Source organism: Phascolarctos cinereus, unplaced genomic scaffold (genome assembly GCF_003287225.1).
Source record: "Phascolarctos cinereus isolate Bilbo 61053 unplaced genomic scaffold, phaCin_HiC Scaffold_5;HRSCAF=322, whole genome shotgun sequence".
Lineage (NCBI taxonomy): Eukaryota > Metazoa > Chordata > Mammalia > Diprotodontia > Phascolarctidae > Phascolarctos > Phascolarctos cinereus.
Genome location: NW_027555958.1, coordinates 12,565,603 through 12,583,738, shown reverse-complemented (window position 1 = coordinate 12,583,738; position 18,136 = coordinate 12,565,603). Strand labels below are relative to the sequence as shown.

Genomic DNA, 18,136 nt, shown 5'->3' with positions numbered 1-18,136 from the left:
ACTTGTTCAGCTTACACAGGGTCCAAATCTGAACTCAGGTCTTCCTGATCTCAGGTCCCAGGCTCTACCCATTATACCACCTAGCTGCTTAGGCAACACAAAAGAGCAGCCAGTTTATAGACTCAGCCATTCAAAGGCCCACAACCAACTGTGAATGCAAATCGGAGTGCTGGCTCCACCACCCAGGCTGCATCCAGCTTTATGTTATCCAAACACTATATAGGGGCTGATTCTATTTACATATGGGGGTGCACATAGGGATGGATGGGGGGGGAGAGTGTTTGTAAGAGCTCAGGCAGGAAGCTGTTCCCCTTTGTAGGCTCTGGCTGTGGAGACAGCACTCCCGCGGAATTTTCAGATGGTGTCAATTACTTTCTAACAAGCCAGAATCAAAAGGTGCCTTAAGAGAGTGTTTCAAATGTTTTCCCAAATGTTGACAGACACAATGTAATTAGCAAAACAGGTGTAGACATAAAATATGGGTTAAAATCATTTTCTCCTTCACTGATCTGCCAAGTTTGAATTATGAGTTTTCCTGCGAGAGTGGGTGACATCACTCACACCTCCAACAGCACCTGTACTGTGCCTGACACAAGTGGAAAGGTCACTGGCTGACCAAAGAGCTCGCTCAGCTCTCCACTGGAGGTAACATTCTGAAACTTGACTTTGGATTGTACCCACGCTACTGTGCCTTATTCCCCTCTTTTGGCAGATTACAGGGTGACCTAGAAAGGGTCAATGTGTTGATTTCCCAAGTATTCTTAGAATTTCCTTCCAAGGAGGGCCACTGAAACACTCATTTTAAACTAATAAAAATCAAACTTCAAATAGTGACTAACAGTTGCTGTAATAAATGCTTCATGTTCTGAAGGGTTAGAACCTTGTTAAGTCTACGGTTTTTCCAGTGAATTACTAGGAATTTATTCCATCTGTGCACACTTAAAACTTATAGATGTACGCAGATTACACTTCATATATTCAAAGAATAATTCTGAAAATGAATAGATATTCCTAATGTTTTGGGATTTTTTTTTCCTTTTTCTTTTTTAAAAGAAAAGCCACCTGAGAAGTGACGCTTCAGGACTGCCAAGAATGGAGTCCACCTCGGAGTCAGGGCCCTCTGACTCCTGGCTCACTGTGGGAGCCCGCAGAAGCTGCTTCCTCTCTCATGTCCCTGCTCTGTCCCTTTGTGTCCTCTGATGATGGCAAAGGATAGTGTGAGTTCTCTCCACATGAGTGTGTATATTGCTGTCCTCCAGTGTATAAATGGTGGAAGCTCTTTCCCCACAGTTGCTTCTTCTTCCCCACCCCCAGTGTGGGAATCCAACCCACACACTCACAATTTGTTAGAAAACACTTTCTCCTGGGTCATAGGGAGCACCCGGATGAGAAAACTCTTTCTACCAATGCAGATCAGCATCTTCTTTGTAACTAATCGTCTTAGCGTTACCTGGGATACCAAGAGGTCCGACGACTTGTCCAGGGTCACACAGCCAGTGCGTCAGAGGCAAAATCTGAACCCAAGTCTGCCTGACCACCTGGTCGACTCCCCATGCACCAGGTGATATTATTATTACAAAAGGAGAGCATTTGGGGCAGACTACAGATTCTTTGCACTTGAGGGCTAGCATCACCCATTAGGGTTAACTCCAATTGGTCAGCGCTTTCAAATACTGGACTGACCTCGTTCCTAAGGCTGCACACTGCTATCCTAGATCTCAGAAACAATCACATTTCTCAGTGCACAGTCCCCTCCTCCTTCAAAGACCTCTGCCCAGCCTCAGAGCGGCCCAGCCATCTCACTGGTCTAGCGCTCATCCATTCTCTGGCCTCCCCCTTCACTTCCTACTGTTCCTCAGAACTCACCCACCCCTGCCTCCCACATGCCCAGCCCCTGGCTCTCCCAGCTCTGCCCCTGGCTGGCCCTTCCGCAGCAGGACGCTGTACAAAATGACCATTTTCCCAAGCACCTCTTAGTGACTCCAGCACCTGAGAAAGCTAGCCCAGTGCCCTGCACACCCCCTGTTTCTGTGCCCCAAGTGCCCAGCAGCACCTGGCACACAGCAGACACACAATGTGAACTGAATAGATCACAACTCTGTAGACTTGTCTTACATTTCTTAAATTCCGTTACCACATTTTAATACCAATGACTCGAGGCCTCTCCAGGAAGCCTCTGCTCCCTGATTGATTATCTCTCCCTAGATAACTACACTTTTCTTCTACCTGGGCTTTGGCCTACTGTTGTCTGCCTACCAAACATTCCTCTTGTATGCATGGACTGCTGCAAGACGCAAGCCCCCTTCCTTTCTCCTTGGTATGACTCCATCCAAGTAACTCTACTGGGATCTTTCAGTTTGGTGGGAACATACAGAAGAATTGTGGGAAAGTAACTTTCTCTTCCTTCTCGACTAAAACCATTCTTCTAGATCTCGCTGAAGGTCCAAACTGAGCCAGAGGTCAGTTTCCTTCTAATTCTTAAGCAGATGGATCCAAAGAGATAAAAGAATGAGCTGTCTCAGCCCTTCTGATACATCATTTCCTAACCAATGGTTCCAGGTAGGAGAATCCAGGCTCTCATGTCCATAATGACATCATAGCTCAGGCCCACGAGGATGCACAGGTGACAAAGTGAGACATAGCTCTCTCCCATCCTTGCCACAGAAGCAGCTCCTCTTCCTTTCTCTGTCATTTTGGAGTGCTTTAGGCCAGCTGATTATAGGCAGGAGTGCAGCAGCAGAACTCATAAGCTACGATTCTACAATCCCTCACACATACCCTACGGCCCCTTCTAGTATCCCCAACCCCATTAAAAGTATCACATAGGCACCTCCTACTGACCACTGTGCACAGCATCAGAGGTGGGGGGAAGTACATGACCCAATAATTAAGGGGCACCCCTTGTGATACAGTGGTCTCCCTAATAAAGGAAAGAACTTTCTGTTGAGGCGGTCGATTGTGAAATGCTGAAGAGAGGAAGTGGGATGAGAAATGGCCTCCAGATGCAATGCCTGAGACCACCAGGAACCTTAGAAGAGCAGTTTCAGTGGGAATGGAAGCAGGAAGTCAGTGGGAGCTAAGGAAGTGGACTTATTCTTGCCAAATCATTGATGGCTTCTAGTTCCTATAATTTCCTTTTTAAGTGCTTACAAAATACCCATTTAATAATTCTTTCCAGAATTTTCCTTGGGGTAAACATGACATTCACAAGTATATATGGCTTAGAGAATTCCCATTTGTTCCCCCCCAAAAAATCAGGCAAACTTCTGTCCATCTCCAGTCTCTTAGTAGCCACATCAAACATTCCCTGTTTGCTCCAAAATAATCAATAGCAACAGTTAGAGCCCAAATCCTCATCACCCTCAGTCGTGGCTGGGGTTCAGGAGTCTGGCTTGGACGCCACGACCTGTGCTAGGCTGATCCTTGTATGAAGAAGAAGCTCCATTCTAAAATACAGCAGCACTCCCTTTGCCTGATTTTCATGTGGACCCAATCTGTGAGGATGCCACCAATTTCTTGACCACCCTGTGTTTCCTGAACTCCAACTGAAATTTCCTGAATAAACCCAGTATCATGAATCGCTGGTCTTTATTACTCATTCCATTTAATCTCAGAATTTGGCCTTGTTGCTTATGATACACATAGAGAAATAATCAGCACCACGGCCAGAGTTTGTGAGGAAACTGGCTCAACGCTGGAAGAGCTGACAGTGGAGTCCCCTCATTAAGCTGCAATACCCACTCCAGTAGAAAGGAAAGGGCAGGGCCTGGTGCACATCCCTCAGAGCAGAGTCAGGGAGGCCTCCCCAGAACAGGAAAGGCTCCTCCATCTCTGTCATTGAGAAAAAAGCTTCCCTAAAGTGGGCATGTCTTCTGGTCCTGGCCCCAATACGCTGACCACTCCCCAGGAAAGAGGGATGGAGACGTCTCCCATGTCACGGAACGCCTCGGCCGTCTGCTCCTCTCAAGCCGCACTCGGAAGCATCCCTGTACCCAAGGAGTTAATATTCAAATAAGAGCTACCAAAGGCTGGATGACAAGCAGAGCTTCCAGAAACTATCTTGTTTGTGGTCCATAACCTTCTTTTTTCCAAAAATCTTAGTTCTGTTGGGGTGTGAGGCTTCTGGCCACTATCCTCGCAGGCTGATGTCCCTCCTACATTCGCCGCTCTTCCCAGGTAAGGGCCAACCTGGCCATCGCCAAGCCTGTGGCTTCTCTCCTCCTATTCACCACGGCCGCTCCAATGTAACCGATGGCACTGGATGGCTCTGCAGCTGAGCTGCTTTCAAATGGGGGAAGAGGAAGAGCTGTGTATGTAATGGGTCCAACTAGCAGCCCACTGCCATTAAAAAATAAGCCAAAGTGAAGTAATTAAAAGCATTTAAGTGCTAATGTTTCCCTGTTTTGTACCTGTCTTTAAATTCAGAGTTTTAAGAGAGCTCGCCACACAACCCTATCAATTTCTTCCTAGACCATTTGCCATGTCTTCCTCATAAACATTATCCTTCATTACTCTTTAATTTTAGCTTAGGAATCTTCCATTCTTTCTCTCTACCCCACCCTCAAGTGGCTTTCCTTCCTTCTTTTTTTAAAAATTTTCCAATGTTTATAAATTGTTTTTTATTCTGAAGTGAAACATCAAAAAAGAGCAAAAAAGAACAGAAAGAGAGTCTTCTATGAGAACTATGAATCTTACTGCTTGTTTTTTAAGACACAATTCTACGCATTCCTTCCCAATTATCTGGCTTCCCAATTATCTGGCTTGTCTGGGCTCCCTTCTGAGGAACTTGTGTTCTTTTCTGTACATTTTCTGAAGTGCCAAAAGAAGCCATTTGGGGGCATCACTACTGCCCACCTTCCCTGCACTTAAACCCTCGCCCCTAATTAACCAAGAGCAAAAAAAGTAGGGGAAAACTTTGCAAGAAATATGCATAGATATAGAGGATTCTGGGAAGATGGCAGAATAAGGAGAGAAATTACCTGGCTCTCCCAAATTCCCCCCCAAATAATTTAAATTAATAACTCAAAGTGAACTTGAGAGCAGCAGAAATAATTAAAAGTCAGGATGAATCAGCTGTCTGGCCTAAGACCTTGGGGGGCCTTTAAGAACGATCTGACCTCCCAGAGGGCTGATCTGGCCTGACTGAAATAATAACAAACAATAAGCGGCGGGGGGGGGGGGTGCAGCTGTGCTGTAGGGGGCTGGAGCTTCAGGAATTCTCCCCCCACCAACAGCGTGGGGTCAGGTGGCTGCTCAGGGGGAGAATGCAGGGCCCTCTACTGGCACTAGATCCCAACACCCAGGAAGGCGAACAAGACACCGTCCCTGGCTGCGAGAAAGAAAGCGCAAGTCCACGCCGGTGAGTGCGATCACAGAGGGGTGAGGGCCCCGCTGGCTGTGGGTACTCGCAAAGAGAAGAGTCCCTGCTTTCACTTCCAGGGCACAGGGATGAGCTGAAGCTTGCAGCTTCTGGAGGGACCCCAGGGAATAAGATAGTTTTCAGTAACAGCACTGCTGGGGACCCTGGTCATGGCTCAGGGGCAGAGAGGAGTACCTAAGGTCAGGCCCCCAGATAGAGCTCAGAAAACTACAGCTCAAAAACAACTGAGGCCTGAGACATCATCCCCCACATCTCCAGACTAGAGTCCAACTCTAACATAAAGGTAAGAGCCAAGAAATAAGCCACTAAAAAAATGAGTAAGCAAAAGAGAAATAAAAAAAGAAAGAAAGAGAAATAACAACCATAGATAGCTGCTATGGCGATAGAGAAGATCTGGGTTCAAACTCAGAAGAAGAGAGTGAAGTCAAAACAGCTACTTCTAAAGCTTCAACAAAAAATGTAAAATGGTCACAAGCCGAAAAGAGTTCTTAGAAGAGCTTTAAAAGGACTTTGAAAATCAGAGGTTAAAGAAAAATTAGGGGGGAAAAAAGAGTAAAGCAAGAAATCAAGAAAATTTTAAAAATAAAGTCAACCAATTAGAAAAAGGGATCCAAAAACTTAGGAAAGAAAATACTCCTTAAAAATTAGAATTGGGTAAGGGGAAGCTAATGACTTCACAAGACACCAAGAAATAATAAAACAAAATTAAAAGAATGAGAAAATAGAAGAAAATGTGAAATATCTCATTATGAAAACAACTGATCTGGAAAAAAGATCAAGGAGAGACATTGTAAGAATTATACCTGAAAGCTATGATTAAAAAAAAAAAGTCTAGATACTATACTTCAAGAAATTATTAAGGAAAATGCCCTGAAATTTTAAAATTCAAGGGCAAAATAGAAATTGAAAAAACTCACCAATCACCACCTAAAAGAGATCCCACAATGAAAAATCATAGGAACATCACAGCTAAGTTTCAAAGCTCTGAGGTCAAAGAGAAAATAGTACAAGCACCTAAAAACAACTTAAATACTGCGGAGCTACAGTCAGGATAACACAAGATTCACCAGCTTCTACATTAAAAGACTGGAGAGCATGAAACATGATAGTCTTAGAAGCAAAGGAGCCGGTTTTGCAACCAAGAATAACTTGCCCAGCAAAGATCAGTGTGATCTGCAAGGAAAAAACAGATATTTGATCAAATAAAGGACTTTCAGGTAATCTTGAGAAAGAGATCAGAACTGAACAGAAAACTGAACCTACAAAAATAAAACAACAAAAAAAAACCATGAGAAAGTAAACATGAAAGACCAATTATACGAGATTTAACAAAGCCAGACGGCTTACTTCTTGTATGGGAAAATGTTGTCTGTGCCTCTTAGGAATGTTATCATTATTAGGGCAGTTTCAAGGAGCACACACACACAGACAGGAGACTCGGTGGTCGAGCTGAATATAATTCTAAGAAACGAAATGAGGCGGGGAGAGGTAAAATGGAGCAATCATCACCAACAAGGCATAGGTGGGAGAGCTGTTGCAGTGGGCAGCAGGAGGGAGTGGGGGGGTGGCTGTGCTAGAACCTTATTCCCATCAGAACTGGGTTAAAAAGGGAATAACATGGGGGCAGCTAGGTGGCGCAGTGGATAGAGCACTGGCCCTGGATTCAGGAGGACCTGAGTTCAAATCCGGCCTCAGACACGTAATCCTTACTAGCTGTGTGACCCTGGGCAAGTCACTTAACCCCACTGCCTAGCCAAAAAAAAAGGGGGGGGGAATAACATGTACATCTAGAGGGGTATAAAAGTCTTCTTAACTTACACAGAAGTAAGAAGGCAAAGGAATAGGATAAGGGAAGGCCTTAGAAGAAGAGAAGTTCTTTTTAAAACCTCTGTCGCACCTTGTCCTGAGTCTGTGCTCAACTAGAACACCTAAGTAGGAGAGATCGTAGAGGTGGCCCTTCTAGCTCCATCCCTAAGTAGACTTCCAGCTTATAGCTAGAAAGGACCTTAAATGCCATGCAGTCCAAACTTTCATTCTACAGATAAGGAAACTGAGTCAGAAATGTTCAGTGATTCTGGGCAGCCAAAGGCCACAATCACAACGCGACTTCACAACATTCCGATTAGTGCCACCAAAGCCTATGGCAAACTATGAGAGGCACTGCCCTAGCAGCAAGCTAGCCCTACCTGTGAGCCCACATCCCAAAGAGAAGAAACACAGAATGTTCTTGCCCATGGCCCAAAACCCTCATTCCAACATTCTGTGCTAATCCTCAGAACCAGGGGAGCTGATGGAAGGAACAGAAATAGAACCACTAGGTAGGCCGAGCTAATATAATTAAAATGACAATCCTACCTAAGCTAATTTACTTCTTCAATGCCATACCAATAAAACTACCAAAAATTATTTTATAGAGTTAGAAAAAATAATAAGATTCATTTGGAAAAACAGAAGGTCCAGAAGATCAAAGGAACTAATGAAAAGAAATACAGGGGAAGGTGGCCTAGCAATTCCAGGTCTTAAATTGTATTATAAAGCAGCAATCATCAAAACTGCTTGGTACTGGCTAAGAAATAGGGAGGTGGATCAGTGGAATAGGTTAAATATGCAAGACACAGTAGTCAATGACTATAGTAATCTATTATGTGATAAACCCAAAGACCCCAGCTTCTGGCATAAGATCCCACTCTTTGAAAAAAACTGCTGGGAAAACTGGAAAAGAGTATGCCAGAAACTAGGCATAGACCCCAATCTCACACCATATACCAAAATAAAGTCAAAATGGGTTCAGGACTTAGACATAAAGGCTCATACCATAAGTAAACTGGGAGAACAAGGAATAGTTTACCTATCAGATCTATGGAGAACAGAAGAATTCATGACCAAACAGGAGATAGAGAACATTATGAAAAGCAAAATGGATAATTTTGATTACATTAAATTGAAAAGTTTTTGCACAAACAAAGCCAATGCAACTAAGATTAGAAGGAAGGTAGAAAATTGGGAAAGAATTTTTACAACCAGTCTCTCTGATAAAGGCCTCATTTCTAAAATATATAGAGAATTAAGACAAATTTATAAGAACACAAGCCATTCCCCAATTGATAAATGGTCAAAGGATATGAACAGACAGTTCTCAGATGAAGAAATTAAAGCCATCTATAGTCATATGAAAAAATGCTCTAAATCGTTATTGATTAGAGAAATGCAAATCAAAACAACTCTGAGGTACCACATCACACCTGTCAGATTGGTCAACATGACAAAACAGGAAAATGAAATGTTGGAGAGGATGTGGGAAAATTGGAACATTAATACATTGTTGGTGGAGTTGTGAAATGATCCAAACATTTGGGAGAACAATTTGGAACTATGCCCAAAGGGCTACAAAAATGTGCATACCCTTTGATCCAGCAATACCACTTCTAGGGCTATATCCCAAAGAGATCAAACAAATGGGAAAAGGACCCACATGTACAAAGATATTCATAGCAGCTCTTTTTGTGGTGGCAAAGAATTGGAAATTGAGAGGATGCCCATCAATTGGGGAATGGCTGAGCAAGTTGTGGTATATGAATGTAATGGAATACTGTTGTGCTATAAGAAATGATGAACAGGCTGACTTCAGAAACACCTGGGAAGACTTACATGGTCTGATGCAGAGTGAAGTGAGCAGAACCAAGAGGACTTTGTACACAATAACAGCCACATTATGTAATGACTAACATTATTAAGCTGAACTCTTCTCAGCATTAAGAGGATCTAAGACATCTCCAGAGGCCTCGGGATGGAAAATGCTGTCCACATCCAAAGAAAGAACTATGGAAGTCGAATCGCTCTCACTTATTTTTACCTTCAGTTGAGTTTTGTTTCATCTTTCTGATGGTTCCTCGTATTGGTTTTAATTTTTACTTACAACTTCACTAATGTGAAAATATGTTTAATAGGAATGTAAATGTAAAGCCTATGTCAGATTATGTGCTGTCTTGGGGAGGGTGGGGGGGAGGAAGGGGGAGAAAAACTTTCAACTCAAAAGCATATGGAAGTGATTGTTGACAAATCAAAATAAATTAATAAAATTAAAAAAAAAAATAAAAGAAAGAAATAGAACCACTAGTCATACCTGAGTAATAGGAAGGTATGTTTTAGGCTTAGACAAAATGCTTTTGTTCACGCTGCATGAAAGTACCTGTCAGGTTTTATTAGAAAATGACCTACGTCCAATAACATGTTTCAAGGATCAGCTCAGGCAAGTACCCTCACGTAGATTCATAAGTTTCTTTATTGGCAAATAAAGTACCTTGATGACCTACATTATCTAGGAAATCGAGCTTTCATTTGGCAAATCTGAAATCCCACCCTTTAAATGTGTTCAATGGGAGAAATTTCTTAGGGGAAATTGACACTCAATGGTATTTGTTTTTCTCCCAAAGGCAGAAACCAAAGAGTCTTTAAAAGTCTTTAAAGCAGTTTTTCCCTACCTACTACAAGCTCTACAAACTCTGATGATGTGAAATGACTCCTCTTCTTACTAAGTTGTATTAGCACAATTATTAGAGCATGAGGAGGAGAGCAGAGTCAAGAGGGAGCGAAAAACAGAGTCTGTGCCTAAAGCACATCAATACACTTCCCTCTTATCCTTCCTTGCTCAGCTGACTTGCTGGGAGAAAGCATCCTGAGAAATTCAGAGAGGCAGAGGGTAAGTGTAAAGTATACTAGGTTATTGTCTGTCTGGGAGCAGACAGTAATAGCTCCATTTAATTTCTGAGGCTGTGTTGGCCTTAAAAGGAAGACTGCTCCATCTCCTTCCTCCAACTACCAAAAAAAACTTTAAAAAGTGGTCATTAACACAATGTGAAATATCTCTTTTTAACCCAACTATTGTTGTTGTTGTTGTTATTCAGTCATTTGTCTGATTCTTCACAACCTCATCTGGGGCTTCCTTGGCAAAAATACTGGAGCGGTTTGTCATTTCCTTCTCCAGCTCATTTTAGAGATGAGGAAACTAAGGCAGACAGGGTTAAGTGACTTGCCCAGGGTCACACAGCTAGTAGGTGTCTGAGGCTGGATTTGACCTCGGGAAGAAGAGGCTTCCTGACTGCAGGCCTGGTGCTCTGTCCACTTGGCCACCTAAATGCCCTATAGTTTTACTATACATTCTGCTACATACAGTTCTACTACACATTTTACTGTTGTTTGGCAGGAGCTCCTTAACGGCAGTCCATGAGGTCAAAGCATGATTAAAAGAAAAAAAAGATTTTCTTACAAAGCTCACCCACTCTTGAGTAACAATTTAATGCAAAGTCACAAGGACGTTTTTTTTTTTATCCTTCTCCAAGGAAAGTAAGGTGGGAAATATGTTGCCCCACAAATTTCTGCCCTCAGGGGCCTTCCAACACAGCCTGATCCAATGCTTTGTTAATGAAAGATGGCTCCCATCTCTTGCTCTCTCTCCCACACACACAAATACACACACACATACACACATACACAAATATATACACACTCACACACATGTGTACACACAGGGATACACACACACACACACACACTCACACACACACACATACACAAATATATACACACTCACACACATGTGTACACACAGGGATACATATACACACATACACCCACACACGCTCACACACGCACACTCCCTGCTGAAACCTGTTCTTCCCCTTTGCTCATCTTTAACTTCAGCCTGGCCCGAGATAAGATCCATGCTTTAACATCATCCTTTACTCTCCTCTGTTCCAAAGCCACATATTCGAAGTAGAAGAGAATCTTTTTTTTTTTAACTCAGCATGTTATTATCTCTTATCTCCCACTGCCCACCCCACAACTGAACAATTTCCAAAGAAAACCCAAGGCCCTTGTAGACTAAATGCTCAGTCTGGCAAACCAAGCTCCTACCTTGTGAGAGCCCCTCCGTCATACGGGTATCCCCCACACCTGGAATGCTCCCCCTCTTCACCTCCGCCTCCTGGTTTCTCTGGCTTCCTCAGATCCCCAACTAAAATCTCACATCCTGCAGGAAGCCTTCCCGCTTCTGACTGTTTATCCTGCGCACAGCTTGTCTGTACAGGTTTGTCAGCCCATTGTCCCCCTTAGACCATAAGCTCCTTGAGGGCAGAGATTGTCTTTTGCCTCTTTTTGCTTCCCCAGTGCTTAGCACAGTGCCCGGTATACAGTAGGTGCTTAATCAATGTTTACTAACATGGTCCAGATGCAGAAACGTGTGTCTCCCTCTACCGTTTAAGCTCATCAGCTCTTGGGCAGGAGGAGCCTCATCTTCATTCTTCTGGAGCCATGATTTGTCACTGCCCTGACCAAAGCTATGTTTTTCTACAATGCTGTCATATATAAACTGTTCTAGCCCTGCTCATTTCCCTCTGCTCACAGAGGTGCCCATTTTGTCATTTCTTATGGCATAAAAAGAGTCTCCATTTATACTATAATCTGCTTAGCTATCCCCCAAATGAAGGGCACCCCTGTATCTTCCAGCTTGGGGTCACTACAAAAAAAGCCACTATAAATTATATTTGCACATCCAGGTCTGTTTCCTCTTTCTTTGATCTAGTTAGAGTACAGGCCGAGTGGGAGGCTGGCTCAGATGTCATCCCAAATCACTTTCCAGAATGGCTAGACCAAGTCACAGCCCTGACCAGTGCACCAGCTATGACTGTTTGCCTGCAGCCTGGCCGGCGCCTCTCACTTTATCAATACGATAGTTGTGAAGTGAAACCTGAGAACAGCTTTAATTTGAATTCCTCTCTTAGTGATCTGAAGCATTTTTTTTTTGTTTAGGCAATGGGCTTAAGTGACTTGCCCAGGGTCACAAGCTAGTAAGTGTCTGAGGCCAGATTTGAACTCAGGTCCTCCTAACTCCAAGGCTGGTGCTCTATCCACTGTGCCACCCAGCTGTCCTTTGAAGTATTTTTTTTTTTGGTTAGGCAATGGGGTTAAGTGACTTGCTCAGGGTCACAAGCTAGTAAGTGTTATGTGTCTGAGGCTGGATTTGAACTCAGGTCCTCCTGAATCCAGGGCCGGTTCTCTATCCATTGCGCCACCTCACTGCCCCTGAAGCATTTTTTTAATGTATAGCTTGGGTACTACCTATTCATATCCTCTGACCACTTATCAATTGGGAAGTGGCTCTTACCCTTACAAATTTAAATCAGTTACATCACTTGGACAGGAAATCTTTATCACAGAGACTTGGTCAATGATTTTTCCTAGCTAACCTGTTTCCTTTTTCATTTTAAATGTATGACATTTGTTTATGTAAAAACATTTTCACTGTATGTAGTCAAAACTGTGATGCCCTCCCCTCTGCTGCTCATTTGTAGTCATGATCTGAGAGGAACAGATTCTTACAGCTGAAACTGTGATTCCACTTAAAACGTGACCTCAAGGTTTGACAATGACCTAAAACAAAGAAGGAAGGGGAAAGTGCTCCAGAGAAACCAGGCTCTCCAGTGCTCCTGGAGAAGGTGGGGCACTGTCCCGGGGCAAGGGAGGAAGATGTCACAATGTTCTGAAATCTGAACATGAAAATTAACTAGTGCTCCATAGCTGAGGCCAACATGAAACCTGTTTTGGTCCGATGGCATTAAAATACCTTTCTTCCAGAGCTCCTTTGCTCTTGATTAGAGAGCAAAGAGTCCACACAGCAAGTTTACATTAGGAAGCAGATGGGCCCTGTATCTTGGGCCTATGAAAATCTTATTTACAGTGTTGTCCATTTCACGCTGTGATCTCATATCTGGAACCAGCTCTTTTCCCCATCTGCAAAGAACAACTGTTCTCATATGTGGATAAGGGAGTGAAGCTCTGGCTGTAAGGTCTCATGATGTCACACTCCAGCAGGAACCACTTACAGACACTTGGGAACAAGACCTACCATATTGATCAGAGCTGATTCACAAGCCAATGAACGGCCTTTAAGTTTCCTGGCCTGAGAAGTCCATGGCAGTGCTCCCATTCTCTTCCCAGTCCCTGCTGACAACCTCTCTACATTCAGCCTTCCCACTATTTTTCTTAAGGTTTCTTATTTATTTCTTCCTCATGGATACTGCCAGAGTGACCACAGCTGAGAGAGGGTCCCAGCATGGCCCAGGGTAAAAAGTACCAGACCTGGCCTCAGGAGAAGCCGCGGTTTGAATCTTGCCTCTGATACTTACTTCCTTGTGGGACTGTGGGCAATGCCCTCCCCCCTAGCTGAGCTTCAGTTCCCTTGTTTATAAAACGGAGATAATATTCATTTCCCACCTTAAGGGGTCAGTATAAGTATCCAATGAGACAATGTACACAAAGCATTTTGTAAACTTTACATTGCTATAGAAATGTCAGCTGTTATTTCAAAACAAAACAATAAAAACAAAAACAAACAAACCTGGGAAAAAGCTAAGGAGGACTTGGCAAGAAGAGACCCAGAATCAATACTAGCCTTCAGGTCAGCCCAGTTCACTTACCAAAAACGCTTTTTCCATCCAAAAACTACAGACTATTAACCCCCCTCCCCCAGACACTCAACCATGGATGATTCTATAGAGGTGAGGAGAAGGGAGGCAGGATGGCACCTGCTGAGTGCCCAGCCCTGGAGCTCAGGCCAGGCCCTCATCGGAGGCCATTCCTCAGTAAGAGGCGGCGACTGTGGGTGACTCTTCTCTCCCAGGCGAGCTCGGCTGACCAGAGCCCCAATTCACACACACAAGCAGCATGAGGCAGGTAAACTTGGCCCTTCCCCTCCGATGAGCCATGATGTTTTATAACACAATCTGAGGCATGGATGGTCCCTCCCTGAAAGCATCTGCTGGGTTCCTGTCTTCCCTCCGCCCAGAAACAAGGCATCTGCCTGATAATGGTGATAAGCTAAGTCACATTTGCGAATGTTACACAAAATCATTTTTTTTTCCTAAGCAGGGATATTTTTGAAGTGTTTTTCTCTGCAAAGCTCAAAACATGATACAGACACAGTCCAGCACTTGCCTGAGAGACAAACCGAAAGAAAGTTAGAGCTGGACAGTCACTTAGTCTAAATGCAGAGGCCTCGAACAGGGATGCTCTTGCCCAAGATCAGGTGGCTAAAACCAGAGCCCACTTCTGGGAAGTTCATAAAGGAGATGGCTGCTGCCACATCACAAAGCCCCACTGGTGACTTAGGTCCTGCACTGCATCTCCAAGGTCACCAAGAGCCACCACCACGTGCCAAGTGAGGCCCTCCAGATGACCTCCCCCCATAAACCCCAGGGCCATCTCTGTGCATGGTTCTGGGGTGAGAAGTTAGAAACACTTGAGCTGGGCTTGCTCTATGAACCAGTAGCATCAAATTCCCACCTCGCATAAGGATCTGTGAGTCCACACACTGACTCAGAAAACCTACTGCATATGTAGGTACTTGGTTAATTATACTTTAATCCGGTTTGGGAATGTTAGGTCACAGCAGCCTGGGGGCCCTGTGTCTGCCATCTCTGTTTTAAGCAGACAAACTCCCTAACAGCCCTGCAGTGTTAAAAGAAGTCTTCAGAAAGCAGTCTCTAAACTGGTTCTATATCTGTGTAATGGCCAGCAAACTCCCCAAACTGAAAGAATGTCCTTCAGCTAAGGCAGCTCAGAGCTTCCTCTGGCCAACGTCCGGAGAAAAACCACCCAGATGCCAGTTCCCTGTTAGCCTCTGAATGGCCACCATCGCCATGGCCATAATCGATAAATCATCATGACTGTTTAATCAACAAACATTTATGATGTTAACAAAGCATTCTCATGTCATGTTTCACACACCTGAATAAGAGTCCCTCTCTTCAAGCCAGCTGAGACACTCTCCTTCGACATGTAGGCCTCAAATATACTCCTTTTCTTCCCTTGGGAGGGTTTGCTCGGCATCTTTTTGTCAACTGGCGATGACCCAGCTCTGGAGCAGCCAACTGCATGGGACACACCTAGGAACACAAAGCACCACCAATTCCTTTACAAGTCCAAGGTCACTACATTTCCAAAACCAGATTCTAACCCTTTAGAATCTCATTTTATTTTATGAAGATGAAAATAGAAAAAATATGACTCCATTGTTTCTCACCATTGTAAAAAATCATGGGCAGGAGTGCCTCAACAAAACCAAAAGTGAACATGCCCACTAGACCTTTAAGGGAAACTGTGCTAAGGGTGTTTTGATTCTTACATATGCAACAAACTTATTTAAATTAGCTATAAACATCTATTTCTAAAAGATGTGGTATCACTTCCTAGGAGGAGTATGAAAAATGCTTGTCTATCACAACAAAGGTACCCCAAATAGAGAAGAGGTCCCTGGGAGCCTGTAGCAACCCTCAGTCCTAGGCACACACTCTCCATCTCTCCCCCCCCCCCCCCCTGCCCCAATTGCCTTTCATACCTTTTGGAGCTCCCAGCTGCTTTGGGTGTAACTTGCAGTCCAAATGGCTCATAGCTTCAGACTCCAAGAGGTGCCTCTTCTTCCCCAGGCTAGAAGGAGCACTGCCACTCTGCTCGGAGGCCTTTCGAGTCCGACTCCCTGCAACCCAAGATAAAGCCGTCAGCGTGGAGGAACACATCTGCTCTGAGAGGCTCACTTTGCACAAGCTTGCAAAGCCCTTCCAAGGTTCTTAGTTAGGGACCTAAATGTCATTTCTGTCTAATCAGCTATGAAATGACTCAACCTGGAGCTGACTTTTCTTTCAAGACTGACTTCTCCCCTCTCTGTTTCATGGATGAAGGACTGCTTTGGCCTTTGCCCTTGGTTTGAATGGAAAACTACTTCAAACGGGGTAATGAAGAAAAACAAAAGGGGCAGCTAGGTAGCACAGTGGATAGAGCACTGGCTCTGGATTCAGGAGCACCTGAGTTCAAATCCGGCTTCAGACACATAACACTTACTAGCAGTGTGACCCTGGGCAAAGTCACTTAACCCTATTGCCTAGCCAAAAAAAATTAAAAACAACAAAAACAAAACCTGCGACATTGTAAGGCACCCCATTTCATCTTTCAGGGGCTCAAAATGGAAGGGACACATGACCCAGGAAAATGGTCCAAGCCCTTCTCCATCCCATTCATCCCCAAACTTAAATCTAGACTCATCTGTCCGTAAGCTTAAGAAAGGTGATCACAAAAGCAAAGCAGTCTGGAAAAATAATAAATCACCACAGATCTCTGCTTTACACCCTTTTCTTCCATCCCATCAGCTCAGACCAGCCAGGAGAGCAGAAACAGCTCCTAAAGCTCATGCCAATCTTGTTCCATGGATCAGGTGACTGACGTGGGAACAGGGCAGCTGCCCCCTTGGCCTTCCATCCCCAGTGGCCACTGGCCCAGAATCCAAGCCCTTACCTGCAAAGTATGCTGGGGGCCAGCTCCCTTTCCCAGAAGACACACCAAGCTGCCATTCTGAACAGCAGTTTACGCTCCCTCTACACTTCCCACACACGCATCCTTCCCAAATGAAATACAATGTGGTTTTTGTTCAAATTCACCATTTTTAAGTTTTAAATAACAAAAGAGAAAAGCTAAGCATCCTAGAAAAAGGAGAAAGTGAAGGGACAATTGCCAAAGATGTAGCCAACCTGATGCAGGAAAGGAGAAAATCTGCTGGCCTGAAACCCACAAACCATGGCAGGGAAGAAAACAGAGCAGAAGCGAGGTTCAGAGGGTTAGCTGGCCTAGGGCCGGAAATAAATATACCACTGGAGGCTGAGTAACAGAGGACAGAAACCAAGGAGGTGACGAGCAGCAGGAAAGAAACTCCACAGTCTGGACGCTCTACTTTTCACTACACCCAAGAATCAATTTGCAGAAACTGAGAGTAAAGGGTACAAAGGCCTTTGGAATGGGAGATTCCACACAGAAGGCTTTTGAGCAGCAGCAAAGACAGGAAGATGATGGGCAGAAGGAAAGAAAGAGGATACAAGTGAAAAGCAGGGATGGTTGCCAAAGGTATCAGAAAGGTGAGAGACAGAAAGAGAGAAGGAACTAGGGTGAAAAGGGGACGCAGAAGAAATACAAGTCAAGAAGTTACTCATGTCACCTATGGGAAATGCTCGATTTGCCAGCTCATCAACAGTAAAAGCTCAAGTCAAGACAAGAAAGGAAATGAAAGAAGCTGAAGGAGCCAAAACATGACACAAAGTCCAATAACATCAAAGACAGAGATATACACATGCCCCAGAAATACAGCAGGGAAAGACCAAATCCAGGGACAAGGAGCATAGAGGAAAGGTCTTCTTCCAAACAAAGACAAAAATACAGCAGTTCCTCAGGATTCTTCCTAGATGCTTTCCCCACAAGGAAATAAATATTCCAAAAAAAAGGTGAATAAATGAAAAAGACTACCAAAGCCACCCCAACCCGAGCAATGAGCTGTAAGAAGAGAAGGCCGATGAGTTTTACAATCCCTTCCTGTCTTAAGAGATGAAGACCTCTGACTGGTGACAGGCCTCTGCCAATTAAGTTAGTCCTGGAGTACCCAGCATGATCACTGTCACAAGGCCCACACTCACAATGAATCTTGCTTCAATAGGGCCTTCCAGAAAACACCCTTCACTGCCGCCATCTGAGCATTGCCTCAAAGCCACAGGAAGATACGGGCACACGGCTTTGGTAGAAGAGCCACTCCGTACAAAACTAACACAAAGAAAAAATAATCTTCTCATCCACTGGCAATTAAAGAATACATCTTAAATTATCGACTCATCCATCCTACTCTTTCCCCACCACCACCACCAAACTTAGGGGAGACTAAAAAGC

General features: G+C 44.1%; 1 protein-coding gene across 5 annotated transcripts in view; it reads right to left on the bottom strand.

The window, feature by feature from the left end:
• Positions 1-18,136, bottom strand: part of DIS3L2 (DIS3 like 3'-5' exoribonuclease 2) — a 358,658-nt gene that overhangs the window by 303,533 nt on the left and 36,989 nt on the right. For all 5 annotated transcript variants that reach the window (XM_020972180.2, XM_078154658.1, XM_020972186.2 and 2 more), the window contains 2 exons: positions 15,774-15,911; positions 15,164-15,321 (listed from right to left, as the gene is read on the bottom strand). In XM_020972180.2, the coding sequence (XP_020827839.1) occupies positions 15,164-15,321; positions 15,774-15,911 (296 nt within the window). The remainder of the gene's footprint in view (positions 1-15,163; positions 15,322-15,773; positions 15,912-18,136) is intronic.